General features: G+C 40.8%; 1 protein-coding gene across 1 annotated transcript; it reads left to right on the top strand.

Moving 5' to 3' along the window:
* Positions 1–4,992: 4,992 nt before the first annotated feature.
* Positions 4,993–22,232, top strand: LOC110486039 (catalase). Its single transcript, XM_021557350.3, has 11 exons — positions 4,993–5,391; positions 6,444–6,615; positions 9,285–9,395; positions 13,774–13,904; positions 14,098–14,202; positions 14,477–14,602; positions 16,361–16,552; positions 17,003–17,425; positions 18,636–18,743; positions 20,847–20,924; positions 21,245–22,232. Exons 1-11 carry the CDS (start codon positions 5,326–5,328, stop codon positions 21,305–21,307), a joined length of 1,575 nt encoding a protein of 524 aa, XP_021413025.1. The 5' UTR covers positions 4,993–5,325; the 3' UTR covers positions 21,308–22,232.
* Positions 22,233–23,995: the final 1,763 nt, after the last annotated feature.

A 23,995-nucleotide genomic window follows, 5' to 3' on the forward strand; every position in this document is an offset into this window, starting at 1 on the left:
ATCTGCTGTCCTGCGCCTGACTCTCTACACCAGCTACACACAGGACCATTACATAAAGTTGTTATTTATTCAAAATAGTCTATGTAAGTGTCATTTGAAAAAATTATAATATAATTTTTTTAAAATTTAAAATCTCATGGTAATTTTTTATAATTAGCATTACCCTACATCATACTTTTATCATGTTCCAATACATCATTATATATTACAAGATAGGTAATCATTTAATGTAATTCAAACAATTGCAGTGCTGCTTTTCACATTTATTCTTATAACAAGACATGGGCTACTTGTATAACACAGTATGTAATGTGACTGACGCAGAACCTACATCTCCATGTAAATGCAACTGGTACGCAGTTTCAACTCTTGTTACACTGTAAGTAATTACACTGCTCTTTTATTAATAGCATAAATGAGAAGTATAATAAACTAACAAATGAAAATGGCAGATACTGCTCTTTGCTTTGGTATTACCCTGCAATTTGTAACATATCATGGCAAAGAAGAAGACAGTAACTGTCGTTTAAGGGTTAAAGGTCAAGTCAGAGGTCAGGGTCAACATGAATAAAACATTAACTCATAGTAAGACATCAGATCACTACATCTCCAATGATCTCCCAATAATTAATTTGGCTGGCCAATTAAACTTTTAAGCTGTTTTCTCAGTTCCATGCTATGAGCAGTTACTGCATTTTTGCTTGGAAGGGCAGTATAGTATCCTTAACTAGCATTGAAAAAGATCATCCATGATTTTCCAATAAAAAATATCTCTAGCTCTAATGCTTCGGAGGGGGAGGGGCAGGTAGACACACTGGCAAAGATTTTCAGCTGGCAGGCAGACACTGGAATAAGGTTCTGAGTGACAGAGCAATGGCTCTGCATAGGCGCTTGGTTGCGTTTTTTTGTGGGACTGAAAAAATGCCTGGAATGTAAAATAACATTAAGAACCGGTTCCCATGATTGTTTTTTTGTTTTTTGACGTTCTTTTTCTGTTTTCGGTTCTGTTCTCTGAACCAGTTCCAACCCCTGGTTACAATAGCACGCAAGTTGTGTAGTATAATGTTATTCAGTTATATCTTAATAAATATAATGAACAAAAATATCAAAGCAACATGCAAACATTTTCTAAAATGTTACTGAGTTACAGATCATAAGAAAATCAGTCAATTTAAAAAAACAAGTGCCCACTCCCTTGGCCGCTAGGCTCACCCACTGGGGAGCCAGGTCCACCAATCAGAATTGTTTTTCCTCACAAAATAGCTTTATTACAGACAGAAATACTCCTCCTTGTGGGGAAAACAAATTATTATTGGCTGGATCTACTTATTTAAATTTTAGAGGGACGACGATTTTCTGATGATCTGTAACTAGCAAGCTAACCTTACATTTTCAGATATTACACATTTTCAAATTTTGACAGAAAGTGGTTTCATTTCTAGCTAAAGTGTACTAAAGCTAACGTTAGCTGGCTGGCTCCCTTCCCTAGCTGATGTTATTATTCGTTTTCCAGAGCCGTTTACTGTTCTAGTTAGAGCCTAATGTTAACTAGCTCCCAACACTGTGGCATTGTTGTCACTGTTTATTGTTTAACTAGCTAACGTTGGCTGGCTGGCTCGTTAGCTAACATTACGTGACGTATATACGAAACCAGTTGAATTTAACTGGTGTCAGTAAACATCTGCAAAAAAGCGTAATGAATTGTTGCCAGCAGAGCTGGTTAGGCTGTTTTCATGTTATCCAGAGGTAAACAAATCATCGGCCACTTTTTGCACCAAAGTACGTTCATCTTTAGGAGACAGAATGCGTCTCATTCCTGAGTGGTATGACGGCTGCATGGTCCCATGGTGTTTATACCTGCGTACTATTGTTGTACAGATGAACGTGGTACCTTCAGGCATTTGTAAATTGCTCCCAAGGATGAGGTCTTGTGGAGGTCTACAATTTTTGGCTGACTTCTTTTCATTTTCCCATGATGTCAAGCAAAGAGGCACTGAGTTTGAAGGTAGGCCTTGAAATACATCCACAGGCATACCTCCAATTGACTCAAATGATGTCAATTCGCCTATCAGAAGCTTCTAAATCATGACATAATTTTCTGGAATTTTCCAAGCTGTTTAAAGGCACATTCAACTTAGTGTATGTAAACTTCTGACCCACTGTAAAAGTTGATACAGTGAATTATAAGTGAAATAATCTGTCTGTAAACAATTGTTGGAACAATTACTTGTGTCATGCATGAAGTAGATGTCCTAAACGACTTGCCAAAACTATAGTTTGTTAACAAGAAATTTGTGGAGTGGTTGAAAAACGAGTTTTAATGACACCAACCTAAGTGTATGTAACCTTCCGACTTCACCTGTATATACTAGGTGCTATCAGAGGAAAGCACAGAAAATGTTCAAAGATTCCAGTCACCCAAGTCATAGACTGTTCTCTTTGCTACTACACGGCAAGTGGTACCGCAGCTCCTAGACTGCTGAACAATTAATCAAATGGCCACCCAAACTATTTACATTGACAACCCCCCTCTCCATTCATTTTTATATTTCTGCTACTCGCTGTTTATTATCTATGCATAGTCACATTATCTCTACCTACATGTACAAATGACCTCGACTAACCTGTACCCCTACACATCGACTCAGTGCCGGTTCCCACTGTATATAGCCTTGTTATTGTTATTTTATTGTGTTACTTTTTATAATTTTTTACTTTAGTTTCTTTTGTAAATATTTTCCTAACTCTTTCTTGAACTGCATTGTTGTTTGAGCACTTGTTAGTAAGCATTTCACGGTAAGGTGTACTGCTGTATTCGGCGCATGTGACAAATAAAGTTTGATTTGATGACCCTGGATCTGCAGACTGACCTGCATGGAGCAGAAGCAATCTACCTACTGCTGGCCTGCTGCAAAGTACGGAATATTATAGAGGATACATTGATATGGACATGATATATTTAACAGTGTATTGTCATCTAACTTCCCTTTTCCCCCCCCTTCTCTCTCCATTCCTTCTCTCAGAAGCTGCCAGTGAAGGTGCAGGAGGTTGGACATTGGCCTATACTTTCCCAGTTACTAGATGCCAATTCCTTGAAAATGTATAAAAAAAACTAAAAAAGTATTGTTGTTGCACTTCTGTACCTTTGTGTAATAAGTGTTGTTAACAGGAAGCTCATCTCGGAGGCAAGGTGTAAGGAGTATAGGTTCCCTTTCATCTTCCTTGCATGTACAGTGGAAAGAAAGTGTGTGAACCCTTTATAAATACCTGGATTTCTGCATAAATTGGTCATAAAATGTGATCTGATCATCTAGGTCACAACAATAGACAAACACAGTCTGCTTAAACTAATAACACACAAACAATTATACATTTTCGTGTCTTTATTGAACACACCGTGTAAACATTCAAAGTCCACGGTGGGAAGAGTATGTGAACCCTTGGATTTAATAACTGGTTGACCCTCCTTTGGCAGCAATAACCTCAACCAAATGTTTTGTCAGGAGGAATTTTGGACTCTTTGCAAAACTGTTTCAGTTCAGAAATATTCTTGGGATGTCTGGTGTGAACTGCTTTCTTGAGGTCATGCCACAGCATCTCAATCTGGTTGAGGTCAGGACTCAGACTGGGCCACTTCAGAAGGCATGTTTTCTTCTGTTGAAGCCATTCTGTTGTTGATTTACTTCTGTGTTTTGGGTCGTTGTCCTTTTGCATCACCCAACTTCTGTTGAGCTTCAATTGGTGGACAGATAGCCTAACATTCTCCTGTAAAATGTCTTGATAAACTTGGGAGTTAATTTTTCCATCGATGATAGCAAGCTGTCCAGGCCCTGAGGCAGCAAAGCAGTCCCAAACCATGATGCTCCCTCCACCATACTTTACAGTTGGGAAGAGGTTTGGATGTTGGTGTGCTGTGCCTTTTTTTCTCCACACATAGTGTTGTGTGTTCCTTCCAAACAACGCAACTGTAGATTCATCTGTCCACAGAATATTATGCCAGTTGCGCTGTGGAACATCCAGGTGCACTTTTGCAAACTTCAGACGTGCAGGGGATGGAGCTCAGCCATCTCCTCAGACACACCCAGAGGGGGATGTAAATGCTAAGTGGGATGTTTGGGATACCCAATCTGATTTCACCCTATTGAAGTTGAGATTTAAAAGTGTTAGGTTAATGTTAGGGTAGGAGGTTATGATCATAGCAAGGATTTCACTTAGCATATATTCTTTCATTTTCAAAAAGGCTTTTGTGGATAATTTGTTAGAGGTAACATCTCAGAAACAACATACAGTGAATTTGGGTTCCATGTAAAAACCCTTTCCACAGAGGGATCTACCTGGAACCAAAAATACTTCCGCTATGGGGACAGCCGAAGAATCCCTTTGGAACCATTTCTTCTAAGAGTGTATGGAACAGTGGATTCTTACAATAACAGTATACTTCTATGCTTACCACTTTCCACAGAATAAAGATATTAATACATTCAACTCTGCCTCCTGACTATTTGATGTTCTTTGGATGTGAATATTGAGTTAAAATAAAAAGATCCATGATTCTTACCTTGAAGCCACCTATATCCATCCAGTCAACCCTTTCTACCTATCACGACCTATGCTCCCAATTGAAATGGCTAAATAGCTTTGTGTTTGCTCAATTAAACAAATATCACCAAGCAATAAAACAACTGTCATTTTTGTATTTTCTATTCATTAAAGGAAATCAAACTACCTGCCTCTGTGCACATATGTGCCCGTGACAACACAACATCATGACTGACTGCACACTATTAATAAAAGGGAATAAAGCCATCTCTCCGTCTGTGTGCATTCGTTTCCGTGGCAGCACAACATGATGACTACACACACAAGCACATAGCAGCTACATTGTAACTGCAATTGTGATACAGTTAGTTATGGGGTCAGCAGTATCTGATAAATATGACATTTAATCTATGCCAAGCTAGCCAACTAGCAATGTAAATATGTCACATGTTTAAATACGTTGTTTAGTCTGTTGCCTCGCGTGAGAATTGGATCGCAAGTTTGTAATTCGACAAGACGTGAACCAATAACTGACTACCCGTAGAAACCCGAAGAAATAACCCGCCCACCTTTGGGTCTTGGTTCGAGCCACATGTTTAACCCCGCCCTGTTATGCGGACCGCAGCCAGGGGTACTTTTTATTTGCCCCGAAAGTAGCTCAGATGTGATCCAGCAGCCAATAGGAGTCGGGGAGAAAGCAGTAGGACTTTAATCGTACCGGGGTTAAATAGCACTCCGAAATATCGTTCCCCCCAAGCAGTTGTGGTTTAAACTTTTTCATTTAAGATGGACGAGGATAGAGGGAAAGCAAACGATCAAATGAAGTTATGGAAAGAGGGCCAAAGCGTTAAGGTTTGTCAATTTTATTCTTAGTTTGTGTTGTGCAGATCTGTTTAGAAATGAGTGAGAGATCATCCAGGGTCGCTTTCTGCCTCCTGGACTACTTAGCTATAATGCTAATGTTAGGTAGTTAGCTACACATTTACAGAACCATTATACTGTTCAATTCCACAACCAAAGAATGCATATTTTGTATTTGAATTGTCTTTTTTTGATCGTGCAAGAATTGTTAGCTGGCTGCTGCCTACAACTAACGTTAGCCTATTACTACTAGCTAGCTTGGACTAGCAGCTGGCCGTTACTAGCTGCTATACCCACAATCACAAAGTCAAACCCTGCCCATTTCTAACAAACCCCTGCAGTTCGAGCTTTCTTGACATTTGTAGAATACAATTCCAAAATAATTCCAATGTTATCTAGGGTTTACTCCCATACTCTTGTAATATGTTGAGGTAACATAACTGCAGGGTAGCTATTTGTTTTGATTAGCTAACTAACGTCAACTACCTACCTAATGAAATGCCAAGAAGAAGTTGACTGCTTGTGTTTTAATTTGCTGGTTTAACGTGAAAACATTGCAATATGAGAATAGAATAATCAGTGACACATAACTGGATGATTATGGACCTTGATTTGTTGGGATAAGAAATGTAGCTAGGCCATTGTCTTGCCTATAGTTTAGCTTGGACTTTAGCCATGTCAAATCATGGTTATCTAATCATTAGTGCGCAGGAAGGGCATATTTAATGGATCAACATTATGCAAGATTGACAGTAAACAAGGCCTATTTCACACATACCTAATGGGACCATTGAGTCCTTTGCCCAGGCTATTAAGTGTCAGGTGCACAAAGTATACCTGTACATTACTAGTCTTATTGTGTGTGTAGTTATGTCTCCCGAGAACAAGTACATTAAGAGTGTAAGTGTAGCTGATGTGGAATCAGGGAAAGGACCTACTCTGTTGCCAAAGGAAAATGGAGAGAGTAGGCCTAATGACTGTTTAAATAAAGTGTGTAGTGCAATGTCTTATGTATGATGTCTATGTCATTGCTTCCCCTTCAGAGGCCAGACAACCTGACCACTGGGGCTGGTCACCCGATAGGGGACAAGCTGAATATAATAACAGCGGGTCCCCGGGGGCCCCTCCTAGTGCAGGACACCCCGTTCATAGACGAGATGGCCCACTTCGACCGCGAGCGCATCCCAGAGAGGGTGGTACACGCCAAGGGAGGCGGTGGGTGTCCACCAATACATTTTAACAGACACTGATTAGCATTTATGCACTATACAGTGAGCTCCAAAAGCATTACATCCAACAAGTTTGTAAAGTCACAAGCTTGATGTAATCATTGTGTGTGGGGGGGACCGACCATGTGCTGTAATTTCTAAACGGTTCACCCGATATGGATGAAAATTAAATTAAAGCTGATAGTTATTGTATCATTTCAAATCCAATGTGCTCCAGTACAGAGGCAAAGCAACAACAAAAAATGGTCACTGTCTGAATTATTTTGGAGCTCACTGTATTTGTCAAACGTTTTGAAGACAGGCTGGAAAGAGTCAGACGCTACTAGATTTGTTCTTAAAAGTGGACCCTCAAAGTAATGGTATAGGGAAATAGTTCCCCAGACATGCCTATCACATTTGAAATAAACATATTAAAGTGTTGGCCTACTTCTGGCTCTAGGCCAAAATACAAACTCTAACTCGTTAGTCTACTCGGGGCAGAATATTATAGGACCATACTTGATCATGTGATGTTCTGTGTTGGTCCACTATACAGAAGGGTAAAGTGCACCATTTGTATGGCATTATAAGTTGGTGTTTACTAACTAGCTAGATGTACAGTACCAGTCAAAAGTTTGGACACACCTACTCATTCAAGGGTTTTTTCTTTGTGTACTATTTTACACATTGTAGAATAACAGTGAAGACATCACAACTATGAAATAACCATAAAGTGTTCAAATCAAAATGTATTCTTCAAAGTAACCAGCCTTTGCCTTGACAGATTTGCATTCTCTCAACCAGCTTCACCTGGAATGCTTTTCCAACAGTCTTGAAGGAGTTCCCACATATGCTTAGCACTTGTTGGCTGCTTTTCCTTCACTCCTTCAACTCATCCCAAACCATCTCAATTAGGTTGAGGTTGGGTGACTGTGGAGGCCAGGTCATCTGATGCAGCACTCAAGCACTCTTCTTTTTGGTCAAATAGCCCATACACAGCCTGGAGGTGTGATGGGTCATTGTTCTGTTGAAAAACAAATGGTAGTCCCACTAAGCGCAAACCAGATGGGATGGTGTATTGCTGCAGAAAGTTGTGGTAGCCATGCTGGTTAAGTGTGCCTTGAATTCTAAATAAATCACTGACGGTGTCACCAGCAAAGCATCTCACCACCTCCTCTGTGCTTCACGGTGGGAACCACACATGCAGACATCATTCGTTCACCTACTCTGCGTCTCACAAAGACACAGTGGGTCGAACCAAAAAAATTCAAATTTGGACTCATCAGACCAAAGGACAGATTTCTACCGGTTTAATGTCCATCGCTTGTGTTTCTTGGCCCAAGCAAGCCTCTTTTTATTATTGGTGTCCTTTTAGTAGTGGTTTCTTTGCAGCAATTCAACCATGAAGGCCTGATTCACACAGTCTCCTCTGAACAGTTGATGTTGACGTGTCTGTTACTTGAACTCTGAAGCGTTTATTTGGGCTTCAGTTTCTGAGGCTGGTAACTCTAATGAACTTATCCTCTGCAGCAGAGGTAACTCTGGGTCTTCCTTTCCTGTGGCGGTCCTCATGAGAGCCAGTTTCATCATAGCGCTTGATGGTTTTTGCTGTTTTATTTGTTTATTTATTTAAACTTTTTTTTTATTTTTTGCAACATTTTTATTTAAATAGACAAGACCGTTAAAACTTTCAGTTTTAATTTTCCGGATTGACTGACCTTCATGTCTTAAAGTAATATTGGACTGTCGTTTTTCTTTGCTTATGATGGATTCTGGGTTCTGACTCCTAAACTTGGAATAGTGTTAATTATCAGGTAACCTATTGAAATATTGAGTGCTATAGTCTAAGGTCTACACCAGAAGTTAATGGTTATCTGTAGGATGACTGTATATGGTGTAGGCAATTAAGCTTGGAATATACTGAGTGAAGGGAAGATGATCACATGTTGGCAGGCACTGGATAAGGGTGGCGAGATGTGGATTAGTGAGGAAGGGGTGCTGAGGTTAGGTCACGTTAAGGGAGAAGGAACAGTTTATTGCCCGCGTCACTTCATTTCCGGCCTAGCAACAAATATGTAATGTTTAGAGAATCCACCTCAAATTGGGGTATATACACATACTACCACTGGCGGAACCATGCCTTTGTCTTATGCAGTTGTATGACCCAATGGGTGAATAGACTTGGTGTAAGTTTTACTAGGCTCATTTAGAACTTAACACTTATTTGAGCTGTTCTTGACATAATATGGACTTGGTATTTTACCAAATAGGGCTATCTTCTGTGTACAACCCGTACCATGTCACCACACAAATGATTGGCTCAAACACATTAAGAAGGAAATACATTCCACAAATTAACTTTTAACAAGGCACACCTGTTTAATTAAAATGCATTCCAGGTGACTACCTCATGAAGCTGGTTGAGAGAGTGCCAAGAGTTTGCAAAGATGTCATCAAGGCAAAGGGTGGCTACTTTGAAGAATCTCAAATATAACTTTTTTGGTTACTATATGAATCCATATGTGTTATTTAACAGTTTTGATGTCGTAACTGTTCTTCTACAATGTAAAAAATAGTGAAAATAAAGAAAAACCATTGAATGAGTAGGTCCAAACTTTTTACTGGTACCATATACTCATTAACTGACTGACTGACTTTTTGCCTCTTCCTACACAGGAGCTTTTGGGTACTTTGAGGTGACACATGACATCTCTCGCTACTGCAAGGCCAAGGTGTTTGAGCATGTGGGCAAGACCACGCCTGTGGCCATTCGCTTCTCCACCGTGGGTAAGACATTAGCCTACATTCCATTTTCTTTTAACACAATTTTTTTCCCCTGGTATTTTGAGGCCGCTCACTCCGGTTTTTCTATAAAACTGCTACAAACTGTTATTTTTGTCATCCTTAAGGACAGACCCTATTGGATTTGCTAGCTACCAATTTGACTACTGCCACTGTACAGGAAATGACTACGAGCATGCTTGTCTGCAAGAGCAGTGTTTGCCGATATCTGAATTCTGGACAGTCAGGTAGCCTAGCCTGGTTAAGCGCGTTGGCCCAATAACCAAAAGGTCGCCGTTTCAAATTCTGAGCCGACTAGGTGAAAAAGCTGTTGACGTACCCTTATTGCTCCTGTAAGTATAAAATGCAATATATACACTAGATGACTGACAGGGGTGCTTTCTGAAGCCAACACGCCTCCATCTTGGCACTTCCCAACCATTGTAAAGAAATAAATATAGAAATGCATTTATTAATGTCTAAATTTGTTTTTGCTATATTGATCTTTGACGTTATGGGGCTATTTTGCTTCCACTGGTCCTGGGGCTCTTGGTCAACGTTATCATGAACTTTACCCAGTACAAGAATGTATAATGTAAGTAGGTGACGTAATGACGCCACGAAAAATACAGCGCTACACAGAACAAAAGCAGAAAAATATTAAGCCCACACTTCCAACAAGTTCAAGTCGAGCAGTCATTTGAAAGAGTAAGAACATTTCAGTGAGAACTCAAAGGCGAAACCCATTAACGGCAAGATAATGGAATTCATTGCCCTTGAAAATCAACCATGCTCTGTCGTGGATGTTGGCTTTTGCCAACTGGTCGAGCCCCGGTACGCACTATTTTTCAGATGTTGCCCTACCGGAGTTACACAATATTGTTGAAACTTGCCTCCGAGAGTCACTGCTATTAGCTTCACAACTGACATTTGGGCAAGCAATGTCAGCCCCATGAACATTATGAGTCTGACAGCACAGTGGGTCAATGAGGATTTCATGCTGAGGAAAGCCATATTGCATGCTCAAGAATGTGCTGGTTCTCATACCGCTGCTGCCATTTCATTGGCATTTGAGAACATGTTTGACACTTGGAAACATGAACACTCCTAGCTCCATTCGAAAAACTCACTTGAGAAAAAAGCTCAACTGCGTGTGCAGCAGACGCGATATCCTGTCATGGCATTGAAACTACTGCTCAACAAAACTGCCGACAGACCACGGGGTTAAAACGTACGAAAGTACTCGGCTGTGAACAAGCGATTTGGTGGCGTTCTCTCTGAGCCTCTACTGTGTCGCCACCATGCTCAATGCTATGTACAAGGACCGCTACTTCCACGCAGGCAAGAAGGAGCCTGCCTGTTACGCGAATGCAGTAAGAAGCCAAGGTAAGTTGCTAGCTAGCATTATACTTATCTTAAAAAACAATCAATCATAATCCCTAATGGTTGATATTACTAGTTTATCTAGCGTGTCCTGACTTGCATATAATCGATGCGCATTTGCGAAAAAGGATTGCCGTTGCTCCAACGTGTACCTAACCATAAACATCAATACCTTTCTGAAAATCAATACACAAGTATATATTTTTAAACCTGCATATTTAGTTAATATTGCCTGCTAACATGAATTTCTTTTAACTAGGGAAATTGTGTCACTTCTCTTGCAACAGAGTCAGGGTATATGCAGCAGTTTGGGCTGCCTGGCTCGTTGCGAACTGTGTGAAGACTATTTCTTCCTAACAAAGACAGACAACTTCGCCAAACGGGGGCTGATTTAACAAAAGCTCATTTGCGAAAAAAGCACAATCGTTGCACGACTGTACCTAACCATAAACATCAATGCCTTTCTTAAAGTCAATTATCAGAAGTATATATTTTTAAACCTGCATATTTAGCTAAAACAAATCCAATATTTCTGTGTTCTGTTAGACTTAATTATGTTTTGATAGAGCAGTCTGACTGAGTGTTGGTAGGCACCAGCAGGCTCGTAAGCATTCATTCAAACAGAACTTTCGTGCATTTTGCCAGCAGCTCTTCGCAATGCTTCAAGCATTGCCCTGTTTATGACTTGAAGCCTATCAACTCCCGAGATTAGGCTGGTGTAACCGATGTGAAATGGCTAGCTAGTTAGCGGGGTGCGTACAGAGAGAAATAGTCCTATAACCTAAAACTTCTTACCTGGGAATATTGAATACTCCTGTTAAAAGGAACCACCAGCTTTCATATGTTCTCATGTTCTGAGCAAGGAACTTAAATGTTAGCTTTCTTACATGGCACATATTGCACTTTTACTTTCTTCTCCATCACTTTGTTTTTGCATTATTTAAACCAAATTGAGCATGTTTCATTATTTATTTGAGGTTAAATTGATTTTATTGATGTATTATATTAAGTTAAAATAAGTGTTCATTCAGTATCGTTGTAATTGTCATTATTACAAATAAATGTAAAAAATCGTCCGATTTAATCGGTATCGGCTTTTTTTTGGTCCTCCAATCGTATCGGCATTGAAAAATCATAATCGGTCGACCTCTACCACAGACAGACAGACAGACTAAGCTGAAAAGCTCCATTGCATGATGAATTCCTGGTTGAGAATGAAATGACTGAACAATGAAACAGCACAGCAAGTAAGTGAAAGAAATAGGTTTTGATTATGTTTTACTGGTAATGTGGACATACAGTGGGGCAAAAAAGTATTTAGTCAGCCACCAATTGTGCAAGTTCTCCCACTTAAAAAGATGGCGTGTAATTTATCATAGGTACACTTCAACTATGACAGACAAAATGAGATTTTTTTTCTCCAGAAAATCACATTGGAGGATTTTTTTATGAATTTATTTGCAAATTATGGTGGAAAATAAGTATTTGGTCAATAACAAAAGTTTCTCAATAGTTTGTTATATACCCTTTGTTGGCAATGACAGAGGTCAAACGTTTTCTGTAAGTCTTCACAAGGTTTTCATTTTGGCCCATTCCTCCATGCAGATCTCCTCTAGAGCAGTGATGTTTTGGGGCTGTTGCTGGGCAACATGGACTTTCAACTCCCTCCAAAGACTTTCTATGGGGTTGCGATCTGGAGACTGGCTAGGCCACTCCAGGACCTCGAAATGCTTCTTACGAAGCCACTCCTTCTTTGCCCGGGCAGTGTGTTTGGGATCATTGTCATGCTGAAAGACCCAGCCACGTTTCATCTTCAATGCCCTTGCTGATGGTAGGCTTAGTTACTTTGGTCCCAGCTCTCTGCAAGTCATTCATTAGGTCCCCCCATGTGGTTCTGGGATTTTTGCTCACAGTTCTTGTGATCATTTTGACCCCACGGGGTGAGATCTTGCGTGGAGCCCCAGATCGAGGGAGATTATCAGTGGTCTTGTATGTCTTCCATTTCCTAATAATTGCCCCCACAGTTGCTTTCTTCAAACCAAGCTGCTTATCTATTGCAGATTCAGTCTTTCCAGCCTGGTGTAGGTCTACAATTTTGTTTCTGGTGTCCTTTGACAGCTCTTTGGTCTTGGCCATAGTGGAGTTTGGAGTGTGACTGTTTTGAGGTTGTGGACAGGTGTCTTTTATACTGATAACAAGTTCAAACAGGTGCCATTAATACAGGTAACGAGTGTAGGACAGAGGAGCCTCTTAAAGAAGTTACAGGTCTGTGAGAGCCAGAAATCTTGCTTGTTTGTAGGTGACCAAATACTTATTGTCCACCATAATTTGCAAATTCATTAAAATTCCTACAGTGATTTTCTGAAATTTTTTCTTCTCATTTTGTCTGTCATAGTTGAAGTGTACCTTTGATGAAAATTACAGGCCTCATCTTTTTAAGTAGAATAACTTGCACAATTGGTGGCTGACTAAATACTTTTTTGCCCCACTGTATGTAAATGCCAACAAAGTAACAATTTTTGTGTGTAACCTTTACTTAACAAGACAAGTTAAGAACAAATTCCTATTTACAATGGCAGCCTACCCCGCCCTATGGGACTCCCAATCACGGCCGTATGTGATACAGCCTGGATTCGAACCAGAGACTGTAGTGACGCCTCTTGCACTGAGATGGTGTGTGTTTACTATTTAACTGTACTAGAATGCTTAAAAGGCTGCAAAAATTGTAATTATCTTTTTTTTTTTTTTTTTTTTTTTTGCAAGGAAAATATCGGCTATCGGCCAAAGATGTCATATCGGTGCATCCCTAGTATACAGTCATTTTTGCTTGTGTTTATCAAGGGAGTCGATCATTTCAGACCCCACTTTACATCAATACACCATTTAATAAATACCAGAAAATACACAATGTCATATTTTTTGTCTGCAAATAGTGTATTGTGTTTAAACTGGTTGTCATGTGTGTTTCTTATCAACCTATTTTTGTCTCTAACTCATGTAGCTGGGGAATCGGGCTCAGCAGACACAGTGAGAGACCCACGTGGCTTTGCAGTCAAGTTCTACACTGACGAGGGCAACTGGGACCTTACTGGCAACAACACCCCCATATTCTTTATCAGGGATGCAATGCTGGTGAGTTCAGATGTGTGAGTCAAGATTGCGCCTGGGTGTGCCTTGCTTAGATTCAGTCTGACACATGACATGGAGTACAAGGACTGGAATGTTAGCTGAACAGACTGGCAACCAGGCTAGTACATTAGTCCATATCCCTGTATGATATTAAATACCATTACCACATCTCTCTAATTTCCCTTTGTTTGTGCAGTTCCCATCATTCATCCACTCTCAGAAGCGCAACCCCCAGACTCACCTGAAGGACCCAGACATGGTGTGGGACTTCTGGAGCCTGCGGCCTGAGTGTATGCATCAGGTACTGCATCTGCTCCTCTCTACTCGCCACCAAACCTGTACACGCACGATAGTTAGAATCAGAAAATGCATTGTATTTTCTGATTTCACCCCACACTAAGCCAAATTCTAGTAAGAACTTAAAAGCTGTGCCAGTATATCTAGAAATGGTGGTTGCTGCATTAATTTAAATAGAGTATTATATAATTCTAATCTTATTTACTTATCACAATGGCTAAATTGCTTATGACTGAATATGTGCCTTTGTTCAAAATTGTGTCTTAATCTCTGCGAAGGTGTCCTTCCTGTTCAGTGACCGTGGTCTGCCCGACGGCTTCCGCCACATGAACGGCTACGGATCCCACACCTTCAAGCTGGTGAACGCCGACAGTCAGCCCGTCTACTGCAAGTTCCACTACAAGGTTAGAGCATAACTAAAAAAAATCTCATCACATTCTATTGGTCAAAGACACATGGTTAGCAGATGTTATTGCGAGGGTAGCGAAATTCTTGTGCTTCTGCTTCTGACAGTGCCGTAATATCTAACAAGTCATCTAACAATTTCACAACAACTACACACAAGTGTAACGGAATGAATAAGAGTATGCACATATATGGATGAGACATGGCCGAGTGGCATAGGCATGGTGCAATAGCTGGTATACGGTACAGTGTGTATATACATATCTTAACGTTTATTAAAGTGGCATTGTTTAAAGTGACTAGTGATCCATTTATTAAAATGGGCAGTGATATGAGTCTCTATGTAGGCAGCAGCCTCTGAGTTAGTGATTTTGGTTTAGCAATTGGATGGCCTTGAGATGGACGCTGTTTTTCAGTCTCTCGGTCCCAGCTTTGATGCACCTGTACTGACCTCGCCTTCTGGATGGTAGCCGGGTGAACAGTCAGTGGCTCGGGTGGTTGTTGTCCTTGATGATCTTTTTGGCCTTCCTGTGACATCGGGTTCTGTAGGTGTCTTGGAGGGCAGGTAGTTTTCCTCCCGTGATGCGTTGTGCAGACCACACCATCCTCTGGAAAGCCTTGCGGTTGAGGGCGGTGCAGTTGCCGTACTAGGCGGTGATACAGCCTGACAGGATGCTCTCGATTGTGCACTTGTAAAAGTTTGTCAGGGTTTTAGGTGACAAGCCAAATTTCTTCAGCCTCCTGAGGTTGAAGAGGCACTGTTGAGATTTATTCTCTATGCTGCCTGTGGGTGGACCATTTCAGTTTGTCTGTGATGTGTACGCCGAGGAACTTAAAACTTTCCACCTTCTCCACTACTGTCCCTTCCATGTGGATACGGGGGTGCTCCCTCTGCTGTTTCCTGAAGTCCACAATCATCTCCTTTTGTTTTGTTGTCGTTGAGTGAGAGGTTGTTTTTCTGCCCTCGCCTCCTCCCTGTAGGCTGTCTCGTCGTTGTTAGTAATCAAGCCGGCTACTGTTGTGTTGTCTGCAAATTTGATGATTGATTTGGAGGCGTGCATGGCCACGCAGTAATGGGTGAACAGTGAGTACAGGAGGGGGCTGAGCACGCACACTTGTGGGGCCCCAGTGTTGAGTGTCAGCGAAGTGGAAATGTTTCCTACCTTCAGCACCTGGGGGCGGCCTGTCAGAAAGTCCCTGACCCAGTTGCACAGGGCGGGGTTGAGACCCAGGGACTCCAGCTTAATGATGAGCTTTGAGGGTACTATGGTGTTGAGGGTACAATGAACAGTCAATGAACAGCATTCTTACATAGGTATTCTCCTTGTCCAGATGGGATAGGGCAGTGTGATGGCGATTGCATCATCTGTGGACCTATTGGGGTAGTATGCAAATTAAAGTGGGTCTAGGGTGGCAGGTAAGGTGGAGGTGATATGATCCTTGACTAGTCTCTCAAAGCACTTCATGATGACAGAAGTGAGTGCTACAGGGTCGTAGCCATTTAGTTTGCCTTCTTGTGTACAGTAGCAATGGTGGCCATCTTGAGTCCTTGTTAGCGGGCCACAACGGTGGCACTGCACTGTATTATCCTCAAAAAAAGATGCTACAGGACTAGTGAAATGTACTACACTTAAATAGATATAGGAGTCGACTATACTTAATTAACTGAAGGATGAAAGAGTAATAGTGGGAAGAAGTAAACCTAGTTCGAAAAATTGGGACGTGTCCATAGCATCCTTCCTCTGCTCTCCTCTCAGACCAACCAGGGTATCAAGAACATGAAACCTGAGGACGCTGAGCGCCTGGCCTCCACCGACCCGGACTATGCCATTCGAGACCTTTACACCTCCATCGCCAACGGCAAATTCCCTTCCTGGTCATTCTACATCCAGGTCATGACCTTTGACCAGGCCGAGAAGTTCCAGTGGAACCCCTTTGACCTGACCAAGGTATCATAGAGATACAATTGTAATTTATTCAATTATGTGGGGACCCTAACCCTTATAGTAGGTGCATTCCTTAACATTTGATCAATACTTTGTTGTTTTTTAAAGAATGTGGCAGAAATACCTGAAATGTCTTAGTATTGTACTTTGTTAGCAATTTAAACAAGATTTCCCCAAAAATATTGTCCATACATATGCAGTACTCTGACTTTTCCACCAGAGGGGGGACTTACTCCACATAACCTCTGAAAGTGGTCTGAGCTCTTATCATAGCGTTTGTGAATGGTAGAATAATGGGTAACTGACTGAATAGCTGCAATCTTTTCGGGATAATAATTAGGTGAAAATATAGGGTAGGGGCAAAATCTTTGTCCTCTAAGAATGGCTAGAAATCTCTTGCACTTCTATGCACCTTGGGTGGCCTGAAGTAGCAACACTTCTCTTTTTCCTTAGGTGTGGTCTCACAAGGAGTACCCCCTCATTCCGGTGGGGAGGTTGGTGCTCAACAGAAACCCTGCCAACTACTTTGCTGAGATCGAGCAACTGGCCTTTGACCCCAGCAATATGCCCCCTGGCATCGAGCCCAGCCCCGACAAGATGCTGCAGGGGCGTCTGTTCTCCTACCCAGACACACACCGCCACCGGCTGGGAACCAACTACCTGCAGCTGCCCGTCAACTGCCCCTTCAGGACCCGTGTGGCCAACTACCAGCGAGACGGGCCCATGTGCATGTTCGACAACCAGGCTGGCGCTCCCAACTACTTCCCCAACAGCTTCAGTGCTCCAGAGACCCAGCAACAGCACGTGGAGACCAGGTTTAAGGTGTCCCCAGATGTGGGCCGCTACAACAGCGCTGACGACGATGATGTCACACAGGTAAATGTATCTATGTAGCGCACAATGGATTAGTTCACTGAGATGGGCGCGAATCAAACAGGTGTGCCATTTAAAAAAAAAATGTGTATATATATTTTTGCTTCTGCTTGACAAAATAAAATCTTGGTCGACCAACAGCCTATCGACCAGTCGACTAAATGGGGTCAGCTCTAGTTACATTAAAGTAAACCAACGTTTTGGAAATACACTGAACATAGTAAATACAACATGTAAAGGGTTGGTCCCCTGTTTGATGAGCTGAAATAAAAGATCCCCGAAATGTTCTTCCTTCATCCTTGTTACTGATCATTTCTCATTTGCCTAGATAATCCATCCAGTCGACAAGTGTGGCATATCAAGAAGCTGATTTTAAACAGCATGATCATTACACAGATGCACCTTGTGGAAGGGACAATGAAAGGCCACTCTAAAATGTGCAGTTTTGTCACGCAACACAATGCCACAGATGTCTCAAGTTTTGAGGAAGCGTGCAATTGGCATGCTGACTGCAGGAATGTCCACTAGAGCTCTTGCCAGAGAATTGAATGTTAATTTTTCTACCGTAAGTCTCCTCTCTCTGTTCATCTTTGCCTCGACCCTGACTAGTCTTCCAGTACATTCAGGCCAAAGAGTTCAATCTTGGTTACATCAGAGAAGAGAATCTTGTTTCTCATGGTCTGAGGGTCTTTAGGTGCCTTTTTGGCAAACTCCAAGTGGGCTGTCATGTGGCTTCTGTCTGGCCTGATTGGTGGAGTGTTGCAGAGATGGTTGTCCTTCTGGAAGGTCCTCCCATCTCCACAGAGGAACTCTGGAGCTCTGTCAGTGACCATCGAGTTCTTGGTTACCTCCCTGACCAAGGCTCTTCTCCCCCGATTGCTCAGTTTGGCCAGGTGGCCAGCTTTAGGAAGAGTCTTGATGGTTCCAAACGTTTTCCATTTAAGAATGATGGAGGCCACTGTTCTTGAATCTTCAATGATGCAGAAATGTTTTGGTACCCTTCCCTAGCTCTGTGCCTTGACACAATCCTGTCTCGGAGCTCTACGGACAATTCCTTCGACCTCATGGCTTGGTTTTTTTCTGTGACATGCACTGTCAACTGTGGGACCTTTTTTAAAAATATTTTTTTTATATATAGACAGGTCCAAGATCTGTTTTTATTTTTTTGAAATGTAATGAACTTTGTCATTATGACCTTGCGTGTGTATTGCAGGTGCGTACCTTCTTCACTGAGGTGCTGAATGAGGAGGAGCGCCAGAGGCTCTGTCAGAACATGGCTGGGGCCCTGAAGGGGGCCCAAGTCTTCATCCAGAAACGCTGGGTGAGTTCTCATCATTATGATTAAGTCACCATTTTCATCATCATTGGGCTCAGCAATCATGTTATTTCTATCCTCATGTTTTTTTAATCATTACTATTCAAATCGAACTCACTCTTCTCCACCACACTGTCATCAAAGTATTCACACCCCTTGACTTTTTACACATTTTGTTACAAAGTGGGATTACAATTTGATTTAATTGTCTTTAATTGTCTTTTTTTGTCAACGGTCTACACAAGTCTGTGGAAGGAAAAAAAAAGTATATTTGTAAAAACAAATTTGATATATTTTATATATCTTTCATATATTTTATATATTTTTCATGAAAAATAAAAATAAGCCTTTGGCAGCAATTAGTCTTTCTGGGTAAATCTCTAAGAGCTTTCCACACCTGGACTGTGCAATATTTGCCAATTTATTATTTTCAAAATTCTTCAAGCTCTGTCAAATCGGTTGTTGGTCATGGCTAGACAACCATTTTCAGGTCTTGCCATAGATTTTCAAGCAGATTTATGTCAACTGTAACCCAGCCGACCAGGAACATTCACTGTCTTCTTGGTACTGTGTGTAACTCCAGTGTAGATTTGGCCTTGTTTTAGGTTATTGTTCTACTGAAAGGTGAATTCATTTCCCAGTGTCTGCTGGAAAGCAGACTGAACCAGGTTTTCCTCTAGGATTTTTATTCTTTCGACTTCTGTTTCACTCTGTCAGTAAGATTAGTATTGTGGAGTAGAGGTCGACCAATTTTATGATTTTTCAATACCGATTATTGGAGGACCAAAAAAGGCGATGCCGATTTTAAATAAATAAAAAATGTTTTTTATTTGATTTATTTGTAATAATGACAATTACAACAATACTGAATGAACACTTATTTTAACTTAATATAATACATCAATAAAATCAATTTAGCCTCAAGTAAATAATGAAACATGTTCAATTTGGTTTAAATAATGCAAAAACAAAGTGTTTGGAGAAGAAAGTAAAAGTGCACTATGAGCTAACGTTTCAGTTCCTTGCTCAGAACATGAGAACATATGAAAGCTGGTGGTTCCTTTTAACATGAGTCTTCAATATTCCCAGGTAAGACGTTTTAGGTTGTGGTTATTATAGGACTATTTCCCTCTCTACCATTTTGTATTTCATTAACCTTTGACTATTGGATGGTCTTATAGGCACTTTAGTATTGCCAGTGTAACAGTATAGCTTTCGTCCCTCTCGCTCCTTTCTGGGCTCGAACCAGCAACACAACGACAATTAGCGCGCGCTAACTAGCTAGCCATTTCACTGGTTACACGAGCCAACATACTTAGAGTTTAATGGCTGTGATAGCAGAAAACTAACTGTTATAAAGTCACCATTGGCCTCATGGTGAAATCCCTGTGTGGTTTCCTCCTTTTCTGTCAACTGAGTTAGGAAGGACGCCTGTAAATTTGTAGTGACTGGGTGTATTGATACACCATCCAAAGTGTCATTAATAACTTCACCATGCTCAAAGGGATATTCAATGTCTGTTTTTTTTATTTAATTTTTTTTTTGTTGTTTATCTACCAATTAGGTGCCCTTTGCAAGGCATTGAACAACCTCCCTGGTCTTTGTGGTTGACTCTGTTTGAAATTCACTGCTCGACTGAGGGACTGAGATACTTTTATGTGTGGGGTACAGAGATGAGGTAGTCGTTAAACAATATTGCACAGTGAGTCCATGTGACTTGTTAAACACATTTTTACTCCTGAACTTGTTAAGGCTGGCCATAACAAACAGGTTGAATACTTATTGACTCAAAACATTTCAGCTTTTCATTTTGTATTAATTTATAAATATCTAGAAAAACAATCTATTTTGACATTATGGGGTATTGTGTGTAGGACAGTGGGATAATTATTTTTTTAAATTAAATTTGGGCTGTATAACACAACAAAATGTGGAAAAAGTCAAGGGGTGTGAATACTTTCTGAAGGCACTGTATATTTCCCAGCCATCTTCCTCACTACCACAAAGGTCATCTTTGCAATGCAATATTGTAAAATGTATCTATTTTACTGCCAATCGCTATCGACACTTCTGACCATCTCTCCCTGGTCTTGCACCCTGTTTTTCCAGATTCAGAACCTGATGGCTGTGCATGCAGACTATGGAAACGGGGTTCAGGCCCTACTCAACAACACTGAGCCCACGAAGGTAAGTCCATTCATTCTGGTCAGCGGACACTAAAGCTTATGTCATTTAAAAGGGTATTTGCCTATTTCAATCACCGTATAGTTAAAATAGGAAAAGCATGTTTTTTATTTTATTTTATACATGAAGAACATGTTTACTTTTTTCATATTCCTTTAAATTTAGTATATATTTTTGTTGTAACTGTTTTTCTCAGGACCCCTCATAAACAAGATTGTGTTTTACTTGTTTATATCCAGAATTCTCGTCGAATGGAAGTTTAGCATTGGGCTCTAATTTATTTGTCTTTCTCTCCCTTTGTCTCCTTCCCTCCTCTCTACCAGGACACTGTGAGAGTGTACACTCGTGGCGGTGCCTCTGCCGTCGCTGCCTCCTCCAAGATGTGATGCCTTAACTTCCACCTGGGGGCAGTTCTACCTGTTGCACTTACCATCCGCTATAGAAGATCTTACTACAGGCCGTCAGTAAATACTATAGCTAATTAAATGGCAAACTGTCATGATTGTTTTTGTAATTCCTCAGGCTACCTGCTGCACAGATGACGAGAGACAGCATTGCTGTCCGTTCTTACATGTAATTTCCTGTCCATTTTTCCTAAGTTCACACAGCCCTATGGGAGCAGATCTGTCCCCAAATCAGTCAAATACACTGGCGCTATCTGAAAAGCCATGCCTTTATTCAGTTGCTTATAGTATAGTTTTCATTCCATTGTCAGTATAGTGTTTCATCCTTTTTCCCAATGACTTATTGTTTGTGTATCCAGGCCTCATGTATGCCCTGATAGTTAGCTTAATAAACAGGTATGCTTTAGCTAGCCTATATGCAAAATATGCACGAAATATGGCATTTAAACAAACCACCAACGTTTTCAAATAAGATTCATAATTATTTTATAGTATATTTAGCTGTTTTAAACTTCTGAGTTCTCTTAACATTTTTCAGTACTTATGCCTACATCATATTTCTTGGTTATATCAGAAATGGTTTCAGGCCATCGATTTAGTGCGATTCACTAAATGTTTTCTGTAGATACTCTGTACCAGAATGAATCACTGAAGAGATGTTTGAGTTGGGGCTGGAGAATTAACAACCACTGTTTCCTGGGAAGGAAGCTTAGTCGTTATATCTTCTCGCAAGCCTCCAGACTCACTTGCTATTTTGCGCCTTATCGCTGTTAATGTTTCTATGTTAGGTAGCATTCCCACTCATATCGCCTGTCTGAAGAGAAGTGATTTGTTATATGAATGTAAAATGTTGAACTTTTTTTTAACTACAAAATGAGATTGTAATAAATCAAAAGGTAATGCTGTTTGTCTGGTTTAAAGCAGGCTGATCTTATACTCCAGGGTATGCAGGCTTTTGATACAGCCCAGGACTACACCTGATTCTACATATCGGACCCTTCATTAGTTGAGGTGTGTTACTGGGCTGGAGTAAAAGCCTGCACACCCTGTTGGTCTCTGACCAGGATTGAATACATTGAGCATGTTTATGGGGTTGTCATCTATGATGCAGTTCAAACTGTGAATGGTGGTTTGGCCTTTGGAGTGCCCAGCATTTCAACAAGTCATTCAGCTCCATTAGAAGATTTACATATGCAAACAGACACGGGAGAGTGGCTAAGACTAAAGTAAGCATACCAGACACTCAACAGAGTTAAGGGTAAACACTTTGACAATGACTGATTTCAACTGTACAAAACACTCAAGCCAGGTTCACACTTAGTTCTCATCAATACATTGAACTGTATGCCTAAATTGTCTGAATAGTAAGTAGGTAGCAGCATTTTCTTCAGTGTAACCAGTTGATAATATTTTATAGGTAATGTGGGGGGATGAGTTGGCTTTGTTGTATATTTCCCCCACCTTGCTTTATAATGTATTTGGTTACACTGTATCAATGAATCATAGCATCTCAATTGCCATGGTACCAGACTTTATTTTTCAAATATGTAAAAAAAAAAAAAAAACTTTAGTTCCTGTTTGAGCTTGCCTTGCCTAATGTAGCAGGAGTAAAATAAGCACTTGCCTGCCATCTCTCTTAATACACCAATAGAAATGTCCCAACCCTGTAACCCAGGCCTGTCTAGCACTCCATGCAGACTCAAGCAAACACTCGTTGGAAAGGAATGTAAGTATTTTGAACTCTGTTATACAGTGCCTTCGGAAAGTATTCAGACCCCTTGACTTTTTCCACCTTGTTAGGTTAAAGCCATATTCTAAAATGGATTAAATGTTTCTCATGAATCTGCACACAATAACCCATAATGACAAAGCAAAGAGGATTTTTAGACATGTTTCCTAATTATTATTTGTTTTAACTGATCACATTTACAATATTCAGACTCTACTTTAACTGATCACAAGTATTCAGACTCTTTACTCAGTACTTTGTTGAAGCACCTTGGGCAGCGATAACAGCCTCAAGTCTTGGGTATGGCGCTACAAGCTTGGCACACCTGTATTTGGGTAGTTTCTCCCATTCTTCTCTGCAGATCCTTTTAATGTATTATTTTAAGATGTATTACGTTACTTTCAAGAGTGAATTATATTGTATTTATTTTCTAAATTGTGTTAATGCTGTGATGTCATCAACGGGAGTGTCATATATACACATATTCATATACATAGCTCATATATCAAGCACATATATTAAGCCGCCTGTCTCAAGTCATTGCACGCACCCCTGTCCAAACAGGAAGCACCCTAGCCCCAGCCATAAACTGCCAGTTTCAGTTCCCCTTATCTCACGACTCCTGGACACACAGACACTTCATCGCACGAACACACACAGCTCACTCCCCCCTCTACTGGTCGGGTGCCAAGACCAGAGGACTCTGCTGTGCATAAAATCTGTTGCAACCTCTGTCTAGGTCCCTCTTTTCAGTTGACTCCTTACTGAGTTATATGACTAGGTCTGTGCACGTTAAACTGCAGGACAAGATATCTTTTGACTCAATAAACTGCCTTTTTGTTACAACTGAAATCCACTCTGTCCAGCGTCCATGATTTGGTCTCACTCTCCTGTAGTTAATCATCAACAGAAGCCATGCTCTGTGTTGCCAACTTACAGAC

Source organism: Oncorhynchus mykiss, chromosome 13 (genome assembly GCF_057628025.1).
Source record: "Oncorhynchus mykiss isolate SJ-2025 chromosome 13, ASM5762802v1, whole genome shotgun sequence".
Classification (NCBI taxonomy): domain Eukaryota; kingdom Metazoa; phylum Chordata; class Actinopteri; order Salmoniformes; family Salmonidae; genus Oncorhynchus; species Oncorhynchus mykiss.